This window comes from Clupea harengus, chromosome 4, assembly GCF_900700415.2.
Source record: "Clupea harengus chromosome 4, Ch_v2.0.2, whole genome shotgun sequence".
Classification (NCBI taxonomy): Eukaryota; Metazoa; Chordata; class Actinopteri; order Clupeiformes; family Clupeidae; genus Clupea; species Clupea harengus.
In genome coordinates, this window is record NC_045155.1 from 10,892,231 (window position 1) to 10,911,070 (window position 18,840).

The 18,840-nt window shown below is 47.7% G+C and overlaps 1 protein-coding gene across 1 annotated transcript in view; it reads left to right on the forward strand.

Moving 5' to 3' along the window:
- The window catches only part of LOC105898897 (IQ motif and SEC7 domain-containing protein 2-like), a 64,450-nt gene extending 46,353 nt beyond the window's left edge, over positions 1-18,097 (forward strand). The window contains exons 3-14 of the mRNA XM_031565518.2: positions 1-222; positions 677-1,887; positions 3,035-3,196; positions 3,334-3,456; positions 3,605-3,771; positions 4,108-4,247; positions 8,418-8,543; positions 9,148-9,247; positions 9,852-10,013; positions 10,521-10,733; positions 13,250-13,299; positions 14,197-18,097. The exon at positions 1-222 is cut by the window's left edge and continues 144 nt beyond it. Of these exons, the coding sequence (XP_031421378.1) occupies positions 1-222; positions 677-1,887; positions 3,035-3,196; positions 3,334-3,456; positions 3,605-3,771; positions 4,108-4,247; positions 8,418-8,543; positions 9,148-9,247; positions 9,852-10,013; positions 10,521-10,733; positions 13,250-13,299; positions 14,197-15,507 (3,987 nt within the window). The 3' untranslated portion in view covers positions 15,508-18,097. The remainder of the gene's footprint in view (positions 223-676; positions 1,888-3,034; positions 3,197-3,333; positions 3,457-3,604; positions 3,772-4,107; positions 4,248-8,417; positions 8,544-9,147; positions 9,248-9,851; positions 10,014-10,520; positions 10,734-13,249; positions 13,300-14,196) is intronic.
- The last annotated feature ends 743 nt before the right edge of the window (positions 18,098-18,840 follow it).

Consider the following 18,840-nt stretch of genomic DNA (forward strand, 5'->3'; position numbering starts at 1 on the left):
CGCATCATCCTCTCCAATATGCGCCAGCAGTACTCCTTCGACGAGCGGCAGCAGCCGCAGATGCAGTCGCAGTCGCAGTTGCAGCAGCAGCGCTACCCGCACCCCATGGCGTTGGGGCTGGCAGGGCAGCCTGACTCGCACGACCAGGAGGGCGCCTCTTCGCCCGACTGCCAGGGAGAGAGGGAGGACTACACAAACATGGACGACTCCTTCTCCAAACAAGTGAGTGTGTGTGTTTGTGTATATATATGTGTGTATAAGTGTGTGTGTGTATGTATGCAAGTGTGTGTGTATGTGTGTTTGTGCGTCACCACCTGCTGGGGCCAATAGAGGACGCGGTGATGCGCCACCACTCCCTGGTGCCAAACAAATTAGCACTCTCAGTTGGGCAAATCTGGTAAATGCTGCTCTTTAAGATCCTAAGCTCCCCTTTAAGTCTTTTAAAACAGCCCGGGTAAAGGTGGCACTCATTGCATATGCTGTAGCTTAGTGTGTAGAGATTAGTGTCAGCAGTCGCTAAAGTTACCGCTTTGACACCTAGAGGGCACAGTAGCTGATATAAAGGCACACTTTTCTTGTGATGTCCGCTAAGTATTGATATTTCATACCTACAATAATACAACGTAATTTATCGTCGCAATGCATGACGCATGATCTCCCTGGCTGTTTCTTACAGGTGAAATCGCTGGCGGACTCCATGGACGACACGCTCACTTGTCAGTCAGGCCGTGGCGACTCACAGGAGGAGAGTGGGGAAGGGTTGGGCGGGGAGGAGAGCGACGACTTCGGCGAGTGCGTGTGGATCAACCCCAGCAACCCGTCGTTGTCACGGCGCCGCCTTGCGGAGCGGGAGCGCGCCGGCGGGGTCCTGAGCATGCACGAGGACAGCACGGCCACGTCCTACAGCGACGTGACGCTCTACATGGACGACGGCATGCCCTCCTCGCCGCTCTCGCTTGACCGCGCCCCCAGCAGCACCGACACCGAGTACTGGGCAGGCATTGGGGGCGGCAGCGGCGGAGGGATGATGATGGCCGGAGGCCGGGAGGACAGCCGGGATACCGAGGGCGCCGGCAGCGGCAATAGCCGGCGGAGCACGCCCTGCACCGAGTGCCGTGACTACCGGTTGCGAGGCCCGCACCTGCCCGTGCTGACCATCGAGCCGCCCAGCGACAGCTCGGTGGACATGAGCGACCGCTCCGACCGCGGCTCCCTCAACAGGCAGCTGATGTACGAGCAGGAGCCCCCTGGTGGTGGGGGAGTCGGGGCAAGTGGAGGAGTCGGAGTGGGAGTTGGAGGAGGAAGTGTAAGTGTAGGGATCGGGGGCTCGCCTCAGGGAACGCTCAAGCATAGCCCCAACGCCCGCACCATGTCCACCTGCACCGCCCAGGGTCAGACTCGCACCCCTGGCCGGCCCCTGCCCTCCCCCATCCCCACGCCACTGCCCCACCACACCATCCTACACCACCACCACCATCACCACCACCACCCTCTGCACCACCCTGTCCACCTCCACCACCACCACCCATACCCAGACACCCCCACGTCCCCCTCCCCGCAGCAGCCGCCCCTCACCCCCCTAACCCCCCTCACCCCTCTCACCCCCCTCTCCTCCACATCCTCCATGCCCCCAATGATCCCGGGCGTGCTGGAGCAGCCCTGCTGCTCGGACGGAGACAACGACTCACTGAACTCCACCACCAACTCCAACGAGACCATCAACTGCAGCACGGGCTCGTCGTCTCGGGACAGCCTGAGGGAGCCGATGCCCCCGCTGGGGAAGCAGACCTACCAGAGGGAGAGCCGCCACAGCTGGGACTCGCCTGCTTTCAACAACGACGTGGTGCAGAGGAGGCAGTACCGCATCGGACTCAACCTCTTCAACAAGTAAGAGAAACCTTTGGCACCTTTCCACTGCTTGCAGTGTAGGAGAGTAATACCTCTTCGTTTAGTAAAGGAGGGTAATACCTCTTTATTACTATGATCTATATTTGGCTCAAAACATCATCTGTATCATAGTTGGATTACTGGGTTGGGCTCTCAGGTTCTATATTGGACTGGCTGCCATCTTGTCTAGCTGGTAGTGAATACTGTGTTTCTCTAAGGCTCAGGTCTGTTCATCTCTTAGTGTGTCTCAGGAAGCCTCCCAAGTATTGATTTGTTTGTATTGATTTGAACTGATGTTTATGCCGCTGCTCTACTATTGCTTGCTGGTTTAATGAATGATACGATATTTACTGTATTTCTGACAACATGCAGTTGACATGCAGTCTTCAGCACCTGCCAGCCACATTTGTATCAGCTGGGCTGCATCGATGATGTCAATGTGTGGTTGTCTGACAATGTTGTATAGCTAAGCAATGGCGAAACACTGATGTCATCATATGCTTGGTCCATCTAATCATTGTTCATTAAGGCCCAAAGCCATGTGAGCAGTCCTGTCAGTCACAGGAGCCACCCCAGTGATGTCTATGAGGCAGCTGCTCCGTCAGCTCTTTAGAGGCTGTGAAATGAATTCCATGGCTGACAGTTAAAGACCTATATATGCGCTTGTGTCAAGAAAGCTGGTTTTACTGCTGTGTGCTTTCATCTAAAGTCTGAAATCCAAAGCATCACTGCTAGATTCTGAACGTACATCAGAAAAAAAGGATAATAATACACTGACTCTTCAGTTCCCTCTGGCTTCCTGAATCCTTTAGAGATCATTTTAGATGAATTCTCTCTTATTTCTTTCAAATCATAATGGATTTTCCTCTCTCTACCTCATTCTCTTCACTATGGTTTCCTTCTTTTGACTCATTCTGTGTGCAACCTAAAGTATTCATGGTGCATTTTTTTCTGTAGTCATTCTTTTCCTTCCTACTTTCCACATATCATTGTGTGCCATATTGTTTTAAAATGTGGATAAATATTGTTGATAAAGGTCTACATCTTCATCTCCTTGTGTGTGTTTATTAGCTCTTTAGCTCTAGTTATTAGTTTTATTAGCTCTTTGATATGTTCAACTTGAGCTCTGCTTGTGGTGTCCTCCTAGGAAGCCAGAGAAGGGCATTCAGTACCTGATAGAAAAGGGCTTCGTGTCGGACACCCCCGTGGGCATCGCCCGCTTCATCCTGGAGCGGAAAGGGCTCAGCCGACAGATGATTGGAGAGTTCCTGGGCAACCGGCAGAAGCAGTTCAACAAAGACGTGCTGGAGTAAGTGAACAAGGATGCTTTTGCTTCAGCGGAGGAAGCCAATGATAGAGAGAATTAGAGTTGTTTCAAGTTTAGGTTCTCACAGTAATCATCATTTCCGTTCGCCAGTGGTGTTAATGTCTTTCTGTGCCCTGTAGTTGTGTGCTGGATGAGATGGACTTCTCGGGGATGGATCTGGATGACGCTCTGAGAAAGTTCCAGGCTCAGATCAAAGTACAAGGGGAGGCCCAAAAGGTGGAGAGGCTGATTGAGGCTTTCAGGTAATCCAGTGCCTTAGAGTCTTTGAATTATACTGTATACTTGTAAGTCATTTTTCAGTCAAGCATAAGTTAGGTGATGAACCATATCAACACGTGGTGATGTTTTTGTTTAACTCCACTCAGTAAAACATATGTTTTTCTCCCTCAGTCAGCGATACTGCGTGTGCAACCCAGTGCTGGTCCGACAGTTTCAGAACCCTGACACCATCTTCATCCTGGCGTTTGCCATCATCCTTCTCAACACAGACATGTACAGCCCAAATGTGAAGCCCGAGAGGAAGATGAAAATGGAGGACTTCATCAAGAACCTGCGAGGTGCGGTGATCTTCATGGCTTCTGTTATGTCTTTCTATTGGTTTGTGTAATGATGGATCATACACTTTCCCTAACTGTCAAGCTACCCTAAAAACAACATGGTATGGCTTGGTCCCTGTGTTGTGAAGGTCATGAATTTAAATATTAGCTTCAACCAACTTTCAAAATGATTTAATAGTAAGTCCCTCTGGTTGGATGATCAATAGATAGCACCTGTATGCTTTATCATCTAGAGGAATAAAAGAGCAAAAAGCTGTTAAGGTTTGTGAACAAAGTGGGGGTTCTCCTCCTCCTCATCATCACCTGTCCATATTTCACTATCCTGCTCTTTCCCAGGTGTGGACAACGGTCAGGACATTCCACGGGATCTGCTTGTTGGGATCTACCAGCGCATCCAGAAATGGGAGCTGCGGACCAACGATGACCACGTGTCTCAAGTGCAAGCTGTGGAGAGGGTTGTTGTCGGGAAAAAGCCTGTGAGTGGTGCTCTGTCAGTCATACCCTCAAACGCTGATGCTTTGTTTTGGTTCAAACTTGACGGATAAAGTTTTCATAGTTTGACTAGCCTTTGAAAAGGAGAAAAACTTATTTTTTACCATTTGTATCGCAGTGAGTGAGATACTGCAGTGTGAACACAAAATGGATATTCAAATAATTTAAAAAAGAAAAAGTGAACACACCATAAGGTCGTAGAGCCCCATGCTGTGCCTTCTGGATATTTCCAGGCACTTTCCCCCCCTTTTTCTGTGCTGTGAGAGACAAGGACGCTGTGACCACAATTACGGGCTAAGTCATTTATTTGGTAAATGCCAACGGGCTGGGATGAGAGCCGTGACCCTGAGTTTGGCAGCATACGGGTGCCTGAGCAACAGGGGAGCCGAGCAGCTTCTTCTTCCTAGCAGATCGTTTGCATAGCCATGAAAAAACAGACAGCTTGTCAGGGGCTGTGCACAGAGAAGAGAGAAAGTCCAAACATACGGTTAGGTATTTGCCTGTTTGTTTGTATGTTTGTGATGAGGCTTACAGGCTGAAAATCAGTGAAGTTTGTTGTGGACCATAGACATACATTGTGTAATCTCCAAGTTCTGGCTTTGTGGGTTGTGTTACGTGGTTACCAGCCAAAGTGTATATTTTTGTGTAGTATTTGTCTCTCTTTTGTGTTGGTTGCTTTTAGGATTATCATCTGGCATATGGTGCATTATATTGTTTGGATTGAGAGATTTTGGATCATGGTGGACAGTTGTGTGTAGGGCTGGGAAGTCTCTCATTGGTACCTCAGTGGATTGTGTCAGTATATTCAATATGTGCTCACATTTGAGTCTTTGGTCAAACACTACATACACTACAGTTTAACCCAAAGTAAAGGGCTGCAGTCAGCGTGAACAGAGATAATGCTCGTAATACATACATACAGTGGCATGCAACGATCTGGGAACCTCTGGTCAAAATTTCTGTTACTAAAGTTAAAAGATGACACATTTCTTTAATATTTTCAACAAGATTCCTTTTTTCCCAGCTTTTATGGTTTCAAATTAAAAAATGTCCCTAGGTAAAAGTTTGGCCACCCGGCATGGGCAGTAAGGCAAGGCAAGTTTATTTATATAGCTCATTTCCTACTCAGAGGCAAATCAATATGATTTAGCAAAAGGAACATTAAAACTGTGAAAAGAGCATAGAAAAATAAAAGCTAAAGAACATAGTGAATCAGTAAAGGACAAAGTCCATAAAATAGAATAAAACATAATTAAAAGAATGTACAACGTACACTAAAAACACTGCTGAAGTAGTGTATTTCTCTCTAGAACACCGAATAGAGAACCATAGAGCAATAGCCTCAATGGTATCCATAGTGGCCTCCGTAATAGAGCCCGATTGCCGTTTTCAGATAAAGGCCCGAAACAGAGCCGAGCGCTAGACTAGAGATGAAAATAGGCCCACCGGTCTTTTTCGGAACACCGCATGGAGAACCCGATAGCCCGATAGAGCCGTTTTCAGAGAAAGGCCCGAGATACAGATTAGGCCAAGAATAGAGATTAAATAGAGGCCCACTAGTAGGGCTTAACCGTAAGCCTGAGATGTCATTTCCGAATACTACTGAGAATAGTTGGGTCTAGCTTTGTAAATGGCTTCAGTTCAGTATTAAGTAAAATCCCCATTGGCAAGTAACAGCTTGTATTTCCACAGATTTCCGATGATCTTTAGGTCAGGAGACTGTAAGGGCCATGGCACAACCTTCAGCTTGTGCCTCTTGTAGTCCATTGTGGTTATTCTGAGGATGAGGATCATTATCCTGTTTTAGAAGCCACCCTCTTCATCTTCAGCCTTTTTACAGATGGTGTGATGGTTGCTTTCCAGAATATGCTGGTATTTAATTAAATCCATTCTTCCCTCTACCAGTGAAATATTCCCTGTGCCACTGGCTGCAACCCAAGCCCAAAGCATCATCGATCCACCCGCGTGCCTAACAGTTGGAGCGGTGTTCTGTTCATGAAATTCTTCACCCTTTTTTCTCCAAAACATACCTTTGCTCATTGCAGCCAAACAGTTCTATTTAAACTTCATTGGTCCTCAGGACAAGCAACTGGCTTGTTTAGATGTTCATTTACAAACTTAGGACGCTGAATTTTGTGGTGAGGACACGTGAAAGGTTTTCTCTTCCATGAAGGTTATGTTTGTGCAGGTGTCACTGCACAATAGAGCAGTGCACCACCCCTGCTAAATCTTCCTGAAGGTCTTATGCAGTCAAACAGGGGTTTTGATGTGCCTTTCCAGCAATCCTACGAGCATATTTTCTTGGTCTGGAAGACCTTAACTTGACCCCCACCATTCCTGTTAACTGCTCATTTCTTAATTACATTGCAAACTGAGGAAATGGCTGCCTGAAAACACATTGTTATCTTCGTATAGCCTCCTGCTTTGTAGGCATAAATTATTTTCATTTTCAGAGAAATCTGCTTAGAGGAGCCCATGGCTGCTGATTGTTGGGATAAGGTTTCAGAAGTCAGAGTACTTATAAATCTTTGAAATTTGTAATCACCCGACCTTTCCTTACAATGACTGTGAACAAGCCATAGCCCTAACAAGCTAATTAAGGTCTGAGATCCTGGTAAAAGTTATCTGAAAGCTCAAATCTCTTTTGGGTGCCCAAACTCTTGCATGGTGCTCCTTTAATTTTTTCACTCTGAAATTACAATAACAATACACTAATCTTGCTTAAAATCTTCAAAAGAATGTTTCATCTTTAACTTAAAGCCTAGAGATCAATTCAACTCACTGAACTAATAACAGATATTTTGACCAGTGATGCCCAGACTTTTGGAGGCCACTGTCATGTCATGTTTCCCACTGAGGGACAGTGTAGTTGAGGGCAAATCAGATGGCTTCCCCAAACCAGTTCTCCACTGATGCCCTGGGCTTTTTCTCAAATCTTAGAGAGCATCTGATAAGCAATGCTGAAAATGTGGACATGAGCCCCTGTGTGGGGACTGGGGAGCGAAGCACTGCTAACACGCTAATGCACCAGAGCGTCTGCAGACAGACAGAGATGGGCTGTGATGGCTGGAAGTGTTCCCTCTGATCCTCAGCACATTTGACTACTCACGCTCACAGTCACCGGCCTGGGCTTGATCTGAACGAGCTGGTCAGAGAGGGGCATTACCAGAGCCTTCACTCACCGGGGCGCGGGGCGTGGTGTGGCAAGCGGATTCACAGTGACAGCTCTGTGGGGTGAGGCGCTGAGACCGGTTTGTTTTGGATTGCTTTCACGGTGGTTTGGAGGTGGGTTATTTAGCAAGTTTCTCTCAGGCGTTTGGGATTAGCTTTTTAATATCCTGTAGAGGTTAGTTGTGCAGTTTTTCTTTCAGGCTAATTTTGGTGTAACGCTGCCATGTGGGTGTGTGTGTGTGTCTGTGTTTTAAGTATGGTGTGAGTTAATCTGATGGTTTATGGTTCTGTCACATACATGTGTGTGTTCCTGCATAAGAAGGAGGTTGATCTGCATTGGGTGGATAAAGTGGATTAGCCAGCTTGTAATTGTTGATAGTGTGCATGGTGATAGTGCATGCTGGGCATTTACCCGGACTGGAAATGTAACTGAGGCTGTCTACAGCAAGGGACTCACCAGACTCTACTTTCCGAGTAAGCTTAGGTCATTCAATGTGTGCACCAAGATGTTGCATATCTTGTACCAGTCTGTTGGCAAGTGCAGTTTGCGTTGCAGCCATCAGTTGAGAGCATCAGAGCCAGCAATAAGGACCATTACATTAGGTCATTCCTGCCCTCTACAATAGCCATCTACAATGACTCCCCTCTGTGCCTGGAGTGGCAATGCATAAATTACATTACATTTACATCTTGTATTATGTATTATATGCTTTTCTGAAGCATTTGCATTTAACCAGCAAAACCAAACCTTTTAACAAAATGTTTGCTTATTGCTATCGAGGAAGTGTATATCCCGATATGTATTATTAATGTTTTTTCGCCCAGGCCTACATGTGCCCATTCCTGTAAATATGTCTACGTATGACGTTTGCCTCTATGTGTGTGCAGGTACTGTGTGCCTGTGTGTATCGTGGGTTTTGTCACGTCTGTGCTTGTGTGTAGTTGGCTAATGGCAGATGCGTGTGCTGTGTGTGTTTGTGCAGGTGCTGTCCCTGCCTCATCGCAGGCTGGTGTGTTGTTGTCAGCTGTATGAGGTTCCTGACCCCAATCGACCCCAGAGGACGGGAGTTCACCAGAGGGAGGTCTTCCTCTTCAACGACCTGCTCGTGGTAAGAAACTCAGTCCCCTATAGCCCGCCTCACTCCTGACTACGCACTGAACATGAGATATCAGAGGAAGGAATGCATAGATCAGTTAGCTTCCCTGAAATGATGTGTTCAGGTATAACATAAATAAATAAATACCTGAACATAAATCAGTTAACACATTATTAACACACCCTTTGGTTGATGACATTTTTCTGCTCAGTTTGAAGTCCGTTTGTCATAGTGTCATTTAAAAAAAAGAAAAAGCAGTTCTCAGCATGAGGAAACCCTGAGCAGAATGCATGAGCATCAGCATGTAAATCTCAGTGTCGAGCTGCAGCCACCTCCTCATCCCAGTAGCAGCAGCATCAGCATCAGCAGCACTAGGGCACTGGTAGATTTACAAGCCTTCAGCGTCTCATCCTCGTAGCTCTCTTGCAGCACCCTCATTATCGTGGCCTCATTCCGGGGAGCCCTTACTCCTCCCTACCAGCCCACCCCGCCTCGTCCCGTCCCCATCCCATTCCCATTCCATCCCCCACCCCTGCCCCCACTACCCCCCACCCCCCACCAATCTCCCACTGCCTCTGATGCTGGAAATTAAAATGCGCTCCACTCCTCTTTGCAGGTGACTAAGATCTTTCAGAAGAAGAAGACCTTGGTGACGTACAGCTTCAGACAGTCCTTTCCCCTGGTGGAAATGCAGGTTCACATGTTCCAGAACTCCTGTAAGTGCTTGTCTCTCCATCTGGTCTCTCCATCTGTTTCTCCTGCTTTATTTATACACACACACACACATACTCTCCCTCAAACATACCATCCCCTCTCTCTCTCTCTCTCTCTTGCCTTTTCTCTCTCACTCACTTTCTCTCTCTCTCTATTGCTTTCTGTCTCTCCCTCTGTCTCTCCCTCTGCATCTCTCTCGTTCCTGCTTTCACTCTCTCTCTGTATCTCTCTCTCTCTGATCTTCTTTGACGTGAAGCTCTCAGTGTCACTGATATTTCGCCACATCTCCACACTCCCTTGTATTTATGTGGTCATCTGCTGCCCACAGACATGATGAAAATGATACTTAGCCCATGTCTAAACACTCACTCATCTCAGTGTTTGTACACGCACCATAAAACCCCAACACTTTGATGGCCTCCTCATGAATGCTGCTATAAGTTCTTCAACTGCCAGACTATACATCTCCTCAGAGTCTCCTTGCTGTAGATATATGTGTACTGTATTAAAATGAGTTTTGACATTCTAGGAAAATGCCAGAGTGTTGCATCGATGGCTATTGCATCCTTTAGAGTGAGAACTTGTGCTGTGTTTGCCCTCCTCCAGACTACCCTCATGGGATCCGTCTGACGTCGGCCATCCCGGGGGACGAGAGGAAGGTTCTGATCGTGTTCACGGCTCCTAGTCAGCAGGACCGCTCGCGCTTTGTGAGCGACCTAAGAGAGAGCATCGCCGAGGTGCAGGAGATGGAGAAGTACCGCGTGGAGTGTGAGTGAAACTGCAGCGCAGTGCACCACGGCTGGGGGTGGGGGTGGGGAGCTCCCTGCTCCGTGCTGTAACCTGCTAGAGTGGGGCTGTGATCGGTGAAAAAGTGTCTGCTGCTCTGGGTTCATCTTTCATTTTCTCCTCCTTCACTGTTCATCTCCCTCGTGCTTTCTCAATTCCCCTGCCTTCACTCTCTCTCTCTCTCTCTCTCTTTTTTGTCTCTCTCTCTCTCTGTCTCTTTCTCTCTCTCTCTCCCTCTCTGTGGGCATCTCCCTTTCACTCATTCTCCCACACTCTGTCTCTGTATATTTCTCTTTTTCCTCTCTGCCTCCTTCTAGTGTCCTTCTTTCTCTTTTCTCTCTCTACTTCTGTCTCTTGTTTTTCTCTTTTTCTTTCAGTGATATTTCACTCTCTGTCTGCCTCCCTCCTGCTAATTGAATTTCTCTCATTTCATTCTTCTCTCTCTCTCTCTCTCTCTCTCTCTCTCTCTCTCTGTCCAATCCTCCGCAGCCGAGCTGGAGAAGCAGAAAGGTGTGATGCGGCCTGGCCTTCTGAACGAAGGGGGCGGTGGTGGCGTGGGAGGAGGAGGAGGCGGTGTGGGGATGAAGAGCGAGGCGGTGAACGGCACTCTGGGAAGGCCGAGCCTGGATGACACATACGCCAACACCGACGGGCTCAAGCGCACGGCTCTCAGCTCCTCCTTGCGAGATCTCTCAGAGACAGGTACAAGTGTAACTGCACCCTTAAATGCACCCTAAATTCAATTCAATTCAATTCAATTTCATTTCTATAGCGCCAAAACATTAACATTGTCTCAGGGCGCTTTACAGAGCCCAGAAATGATATGACTACTGTGATGAATCAGTGCTGGTGCTACTGTAATATTAACACAATTTTATTAAAAACTGCATTTGTATGGGTTGTGAATGGCTCAACACGCCATCTACTGTTTAAAATCAGCCTGAACCTTGCAAAGCTGATGCTGACGTAAGGTCAACAGTTTGGGACTTATTTATGTCATGAAATGGGCGGCCCACCACCCCCAGCACCCACCCGTTGTGTGAGTGTGAGATCAGGACTCATCAATCACAGGAGCTTTACACTCCTCCCCAGCCCCCCCCCCCCCCCCCCCAGCCTCACTACACCCCCCTCTCAGCCCCTTGCCCACTTTTTAAGAATTTTTCCAAAATTCTCCAGTGCGGGGAGTTATGCTCACAGCTGGGGGTGAAGTTACACTTCAAGACACTGGGCACTCTGTAAGGGCTGAAGAAAACCTGGAGGTAGAGATGAGCTGTGCTCTTTCCCAGTCCTGCTTATACACCACACTCACAGGTTGCTGAAGCAGGGGAAAAGGATGCAGAGGCCTGTCATGATCACTCCATGTCAAAACACACAGTGCACACAGATCTAGCAGAACCACTGATGTGACTCAGATGCCTTGTAGCCTGTTAGAGCCTGACCCTATGGGCTGCTGCCTGACCGCTGCCAGAGGGGGAGTGAATTAATCAACCTTAGTTATTTCTGACATCAAGTGAGTGGAGTTCAATTGTAGTTCAATTGAGACATGCTTGAGATGCACATCTTTCAAATGTGACAAATGAAGGCTGCACTCAAGTCGGATTCCGCTATGGGGTGATGCACCGTCACCTGTTAAGTGTAGACGGAAATGGTTCTGTCTCCATCTCTTGTGCGGAGGAGCTAAGTACTGTATGGAAGAGCTGCCAGGCCGTGTGACTACCCACTGACACTGGGCACGCTAACGCTGTGTCACTGTGTCACTGTGTCTTCTGCCCAAATTAGAGGATGCTGCTCAATCACAAAATGGAGAGAGAGAAAGAGAGAGAGAGAAAGAGAGAGAGAGAGAGCTGTGCATATAAGATGTAATAGTGCCCTCTAGTGGGTCATTAAAACTCTGCTACGTTGCAAGGGTCTTTGTTTTGCATCAAGACTCATGATAAAATAATAACTTATTTACATTCAGATTCATAGATATTTAGGTTTTGAAATGAATACACTTTAAAGGTCTTTACATGTATAAATACATGTTAATTTTAAAGGAAGTGTCTTTTAAGACAATCACTGCATCACTGCCTGGTAATTATCTGTAGCTCTTTCTTGGATTCTATCTGAAAAGGGATCTAATATTACCACATTTGATAAAAGCAGCCAAACATTAAATACTCTTACTGATCATTTCCCAGTAATAACAATGATTAGACTACCCATCAAAATTCAGCTTCTGAAAAGAATACTACATATACAGGTAACCAAATGTTGGCCATTTTGTATGATGATGGTCTTCCCACGACCAATTAGTGACTAGCAAGGGATTGATTTTAATTCCCCTCACCCCCCAAAGGTTTCATTAGACTGCTTTTCCTGCAGTGATCTCACTCTTCAAACAGCTTAAGATAAATAACTATCAAGACGGCTGCCATGCTCCTGTGGACCCCTTTAAGCATACAATATTCAATAGCAAATCAATTCCTCCGCACTCAGCGTTATTTTGTGTCAGAGGCTCTGCAGACATTAAGAATGCAGTATTCAAATGAATCTCCATTCATCTCTATTTAGAGGAGAGTGCTGAGCTGCTCCAAATGCAGATTCTGAATCCTGACGTCTCGGTAGAAAGCCTCACAGCAAGAGAAGAATGCCTTTGAAATGTACTCTGGAGGGAATTTTACCAGGGGAAAGTTGTGAAACGCATGTGGGGAGTACAATATATTCCTCTTATTTTTATAAATTATTATTATCATTATATTTCTATGAGAATGAAAGCAGGGCATGAAGAGGGGAATGGGACATGGGGATTTAATGGTGATGTAGTACATGGCAATGGAGCGCTCTTTGTTAAGGTGTTCAGAGAAGCTTGAATCCCTTTAGCAAATCGTATTGTGTGCAGGCAAAGCCCATATCAAGGGAATGTGTTTTTTATCCCTAGTAATACTGTATGTGGGGAAAACAATTGGAAGAGCATGGGAGGGTTCAGTGTAAGGTGCTCCTCGGGGAGGCTAGGTTTATAGCAGTGATGTTACCCAGTGTGTGTGTTTGTGTGTGTGTGTGTGTGTGTGTGTGTGTGTGTGTGTGTGTGCGTGTGTGTGTGTGTGTGTGTGTGTGTGTGTGTGTGTGTGTGTGGGTGTGTGTGTGTGTGTGGAGGGAGGGGGGTGGGGTGTGGAGGAAGGCTGGGCTCCAGTGGGGATGTTGTCCTCCTGACCTTGCTCTGCTTGGTTGGGCTGCAGGGAAACGAGGTCGCAGAAACAGCGCCGGCTCCTTGGATAGTACCATCGAAGTAAGTCTGAAGGGGTGTGAAGAGCGCTGCTACCATTCTCACTCCTAAAAATCAAACCACCACCCCACCCACCCGCTCACCAACATGGACTGATCCTCTGCACCTGTGCATGACCATCCTTCTTGTGCACCGTGCATGTGCTATTGATCACCAGCGTGTGTGTGCGTGTGTGTGCGTGTGTGTGTGTGTGTGTGTGTGTGTGTGTGTTTGAGCAGGTTGCGCGCATGTGTGTGCATGAAACAGTGAGCATGCTCCCTCACTGCCACTCTCTCACATTGTGTGGTGTACGCAACCATGTGGCTTTACTAATTACACCTCTTATCACTGATGCTTGTTCACGGAGACTTGAAGTCTGTGTTGTTGTGTTGTGTTGTGTTCTTGTGATTTGAGCTGTGCCATCAATGTTTGTGGCTGTTCTAATGAGCCGATGTTGACTGGATGATTGGAGAAGCCCTGCTTGATAGCAGCTGCTAATGAACTAAAACAAGACATCATTATGATAATCTCTGCATGCTGAGAATGAGAAAATATTCACAGAAATGCAGATGTATGTTTTCAATCAGACATAAGATTAAAGACGTTTCATTTTAATGCAAAATGTAGTTAAGTACCATATGTAATTAAGTAACAAGGCCTGTTTCTGATCCGTCTATGTTGTCCGGTCCGATTCCTTATTAAATCTTTCCTCTATGTGTTTGATTGTGTGCTTGCATCTGTTTGTGTGTATCTGGATGTGTGTGTGTTTGTGTGTGTGTGTGTGTGTGTGTGTGTGTGTGTGTGTGTGTGTGGCTCTGTGTGGAAACAGTTTGTGTGTGAATGTGTATTCCTGGGTGTGTGTGTGTCCATCCATCCACGTGTATCTATTTTTAATGACGTGTTTGTTGTTGTCTGTGACAGGGGTCGATCATCAGTAGCCCACGGCCCCACCAGCGAATGCCCATGTCCAGTTGCTATGGCCTAGACGACTACCGGCCTCACCGCCCCATCCTGAGCCCCGGAGTAGGGGTGGGGGGTGGGCCGGGGCAACAGCAACACACCATGGGTGGCAACAACATCGGAGGCATGGGCTGCGCCAGTGGTCTATCCAGCAGCGGCGAGCCCCGCGGGGTTGGTGGGGGGGGGACTGGGAGTGGCTCGGGGGGCAGCAGCTCGGGTTCCTTCCTGGGCTCCCTGTTTGGCAGCAAGCGCGCCAAGCCACCCGCCCCCCTCATCCCTCCTGGGCCGCACTACCCGGCACCCGTGCCCCCTCCCACCAGTGGGGGTCCGCCGCCGCTCTCGCCGTCCTCCCTCACCGACCCCGGTGGGCCGTCCAAGCTTCAGGCGCTGCACGCGCAGTATTGCCACAACAACAGCGTGGGCCAGCCGCCACCCCCCTATCACCACCACCACCGCTACCACGTGCAGGCCGTGCCCATGGTCAGCGTGCCCCCTTGCTCTACACCAGGCATGCACCACACCATCCAGCGCGGTTCCTTGCCCAGGCGCCCGCAGCCTATGCCTATGCCAAGCCACGCCCAGCTGCAGCAGTACAGCCAGCAGCAGGTCCAGATCTCCCAGCATGCTATGCTTCAGCAGCAGCAGCAAGGACGCTACATCAGTATGGGCATGGGCATGACCTGCACGCCTCCTCCGCTTTCGCCACACTCCCCGCTCTCTCCCGTGTCTCCGTTCCCGATGTACCACGCGCACGCACTCTCGCAGGCGCATACACACATGCCGCTGCATCCCACACACTCGGTGCGCGGCCCCGGCCCCGGGCCCAAGATGCCGCTCATGCTGTCGCACTCGCAGCCGCACCCGCACGCCCACTCGCACGTCGCCCACTCTCACGCCCACGGCCACCTGGGCGGTGGCGGTGGACTCGCCCACAGCCCCCTCCCCGCGCACCATCAGCACTTTGTCTTTGCTGCGCCACCCCAGGCGCCACCCACCGCCATCACGGCGCGCTATGTGCCCCAGTTCCCGCACCCCTCCACCATTCCGCCTCCACCCCCTCACTCGCCCCTGCCCCCGCCCTCGCCTCATGCACCTCTTACACCTCTTACGCCTCTTACGCCTCTCTCCCCCCACCCACCCCAGTCGCTGGCACAGGGAGGGGGCCCGGGTGGGGGGGGGCCCGGTGGCAGCGGGGGAGGGGGTGGCAGCAACAGCGGCACGGTGGGCAGCTCCAAGTCCAAGCCTATCAACCGCATCAGCACAGTGGTGTGAGGGGACCAACGGGAGGGGGCCACGGAGCCCCAGGGCCAATTGTGAGAGCCAGGGTCCAGTTTAGGGGCAGCGCTGGAGCCCTGCAGCAGCGTAGAGGCAGTGGCGGCAGAGGAGGAGGAGGAGGCGCGGGCAAGAGGAAGAGGAGGAAGAAGAGCAAGCACAGTCTGATGAGACTTTGCTACTTTCACGTCGGCTGCCCTAGCGTGTAGAACCTTGAGCCCCGTCGTCTCGCGACCAGATTGAGCTGCATAAGCATGCCTCATCCAGCCCGTTTGTTTGTTTGTTTGTTTGTTTGTTTGTCCGTTTAGTTTTGGATAGCGCTTGTGTTTCAGTTGCAAATAAGGACGAGATGCAGATGTGCATGCCGCCAAACAAACGCAAAGCAAAATCCGCCCAAGACGCTTCTACCCACTGCACATTCAGGCTGAATACAAACGTGTGAGGGGTGCCGAGGACGATCAGTCCTGCCAATCACAGTTCAGGACACGTAAACAGACACACTAGCGCATGAGAGAGAGAGTGGCAGCTACCAAAAAGGGGCAGGTAATGACAGGGGGTAGCCAGAAGCAGAGGAGAGTGGCTTTAGAGGTGAGCTTTCACTCCGGCTCAGCCAAGATTCCAGTCTGGCATTTACACACATGACCCCAGAATGACCTTCTGTGTGGTGTGCGTAGGTGTGTGTCAGGTCCCCGTTATTTAGTTCAGTCATCATTGGAGTATACAGGTTCTTTCAGTGGTCGTGAAGGACGCTTACATACAGTCACACACATTCAAAGACAACAGCAGTCAGAGCACGGAGGAGATGGTGCGTGGCTGTTGCCATTTTGAATCACAGGATTCGCGACGAATGTGATGTTGATCATCATATGACAATCATTTCATTACCAACACAAGGGACACGGATGGTGGATTAAGATTGCAATGCAGGGCTAATCACTACAGCCAATGTTGTTGTTCTATTCTGATTTGCTTTGTCATGAGACATTTGGTGAACATTTGATTCTCCAACATGGAGGACACATTTTATTTTTATGGACCTACTTCAAAGACTGGTCCTTATTATTATCCGAAAAAGGTCTATTCCCCACTCCTGCTATTTTGAAGTCTGGAATCCAGTGTATATGGTGGAGAGTTTATTGAAGTATTGCTCAAAATCACTTTCCTCAAATGCAATAAGCAAGCCATACTAACATGACATTCTGAGAGTTTGGTCAGAGAATATTTCATGTTAAAGTTTTATATCTGTGTTTGGTTGTGACATGGCTGAGTGGTGGTAATTACCCATTTTTTCCTTTTTTTTTTGTTGCACAAACAGAAAGTTAACAGTTTTTTTAAACTGGATTGGATTGTTTTGGTTTATCAGTGATGCTACATTTTAATCCACTATCATTGCCTAAGGAGAGGCACCTGATCTCAACAAGTTCTCACGCCTTGGTAAAGTAAATTAGGAATTATCTACTGTGTGTATTGCATACTCTACAGGCCCTATAATTAAAATGTAAAACCTACAGATTAATGCCATTTTACTCTTTGTCATTGTACATAGCCTTAGTGCCTATATGTTGGGATAGAAACATTACTTAATGGGCAAAATTGCACCACTTTGTACAATGCCATTGGGAGAGATTACAGGAGAAGTTGGGATGGAAGATGTCATTCCTATACAAATGAAAGTGTCAAAGTGTGATCATGGTTAATATGTTATTGTAAAAATCCTATCTTTTTTTAATGTGAATGGAAGAGTAACATTATTAATATAAATATAATATGGACATTGTAAATGAGAGCGAAATGCATTGTGAGGGAGGAAACCTTTTTTTTGTTTTGACTGCAATTGTAAAGGTAACTATTGCAGATATTAATATTGATATTATCGGTGTAATAGCTATCACTAATATGAGCAGTTACTGTTCCAGCAAAATACTGTAATGTTCAATTTTTGATTTAACTTTATGTTATAAACTGTGCTTTGTTGTATGCAGGCAGCAGAACTTCTAATATTACTGGATGTAATGTGATTGTGTACTGTAAACTTTGCCTAGGCCTACATTAGTTTTATGACATCTAAATGACTACCCCGCTTCCTTAAGTGACACACCTTTTCAGCTGTGTGTCAAATTATTTTTTAAAACCTCTGTAACTAATAACAAATCCATAATATTCATCAGGGAGGTGGTGTCAAGTACAGGTCTGGGTCTCTGCACACACATACTGAAGTATGCCTGCATGCCAGCACACACACACACACACACACACACACACACACACACACACACACACACAGTAGGTTACATACAGGAATTCATGTTTGCTCTCTCTTACTCACACACTCACTTATGCACAGGAAATCACTTTATCTCTCTCTCTCTTTCTCTCTCTCTCTCTCTCTCTCTCTCTCTCTCTTTCTCTCACACACACACAAACACACACATACATACACACACACACAAATACTATAAAACACACTGCTCCTGGAGCCTTTACCCCGTACAGACATGCTGCTGTAGTTGTCTGGGGTTTTGTTGGCAGTGCGGCCTCAGGCTGTTCATGCTTCAGATGTACAGTAGTTACCACAGTCCCCCCCCCCCCCCCCCCGCCGTCTGCTCCCATGCTGAAGATGGACTTCAAACAGTGAACAGTAACAATGTTTTATAAATTCACTGATCCCAGGAGAGACGAGGTTCAGAGAATTTGTTGGAACGTTCCTAGAAAGCCTGACTAGGCACAGCAGTTCCCATTCCCACCCCACCCCTCTAACCTTTGTGTTTGTATCTAACGCTCAAATCTTTTAATTTGCCACGTTTGGAGGGGGCAAAGTATGAAATTATGTTTCTGTACGTCCACGAGGCATTAGGGAGAGGAGCTCCAGATGCTTTGAAATGTGTGCATTGGCTGTCATTGTCTTCGATGGGAAATGCCAGTGTGTTGCCCCTTGTGACCCCCCCCTGTTGCATGTCAACCTGCACTTCAATGAATGAACGCTGTATAAAAGCTGAATGTACAGAATAATCTCTCGACATACAGTATAAATACTCAATATGTACTCGGGAATGAACTGTACCTAAATATGTCTCTTTAAACTTGCCATGGAGGCTGGGCTGATGTCAGTCTGTTCATATTTAACACAGAGACCTGGGGCTTGGGAGAATGACCTGTAATTGTAAACCTGTACCAGTATTTGTGTGCATCACCAGAGAAGTTATTATTTTGAGACAACAAATATGTATTGAATTTAATATGTATATATGTATGAGGTTTCAATGAAAAGGATTCAGAGAAATTATACGTGATTATTTATTGCTCTTATAAAACATGTTCTTGCTGTTGGGATTG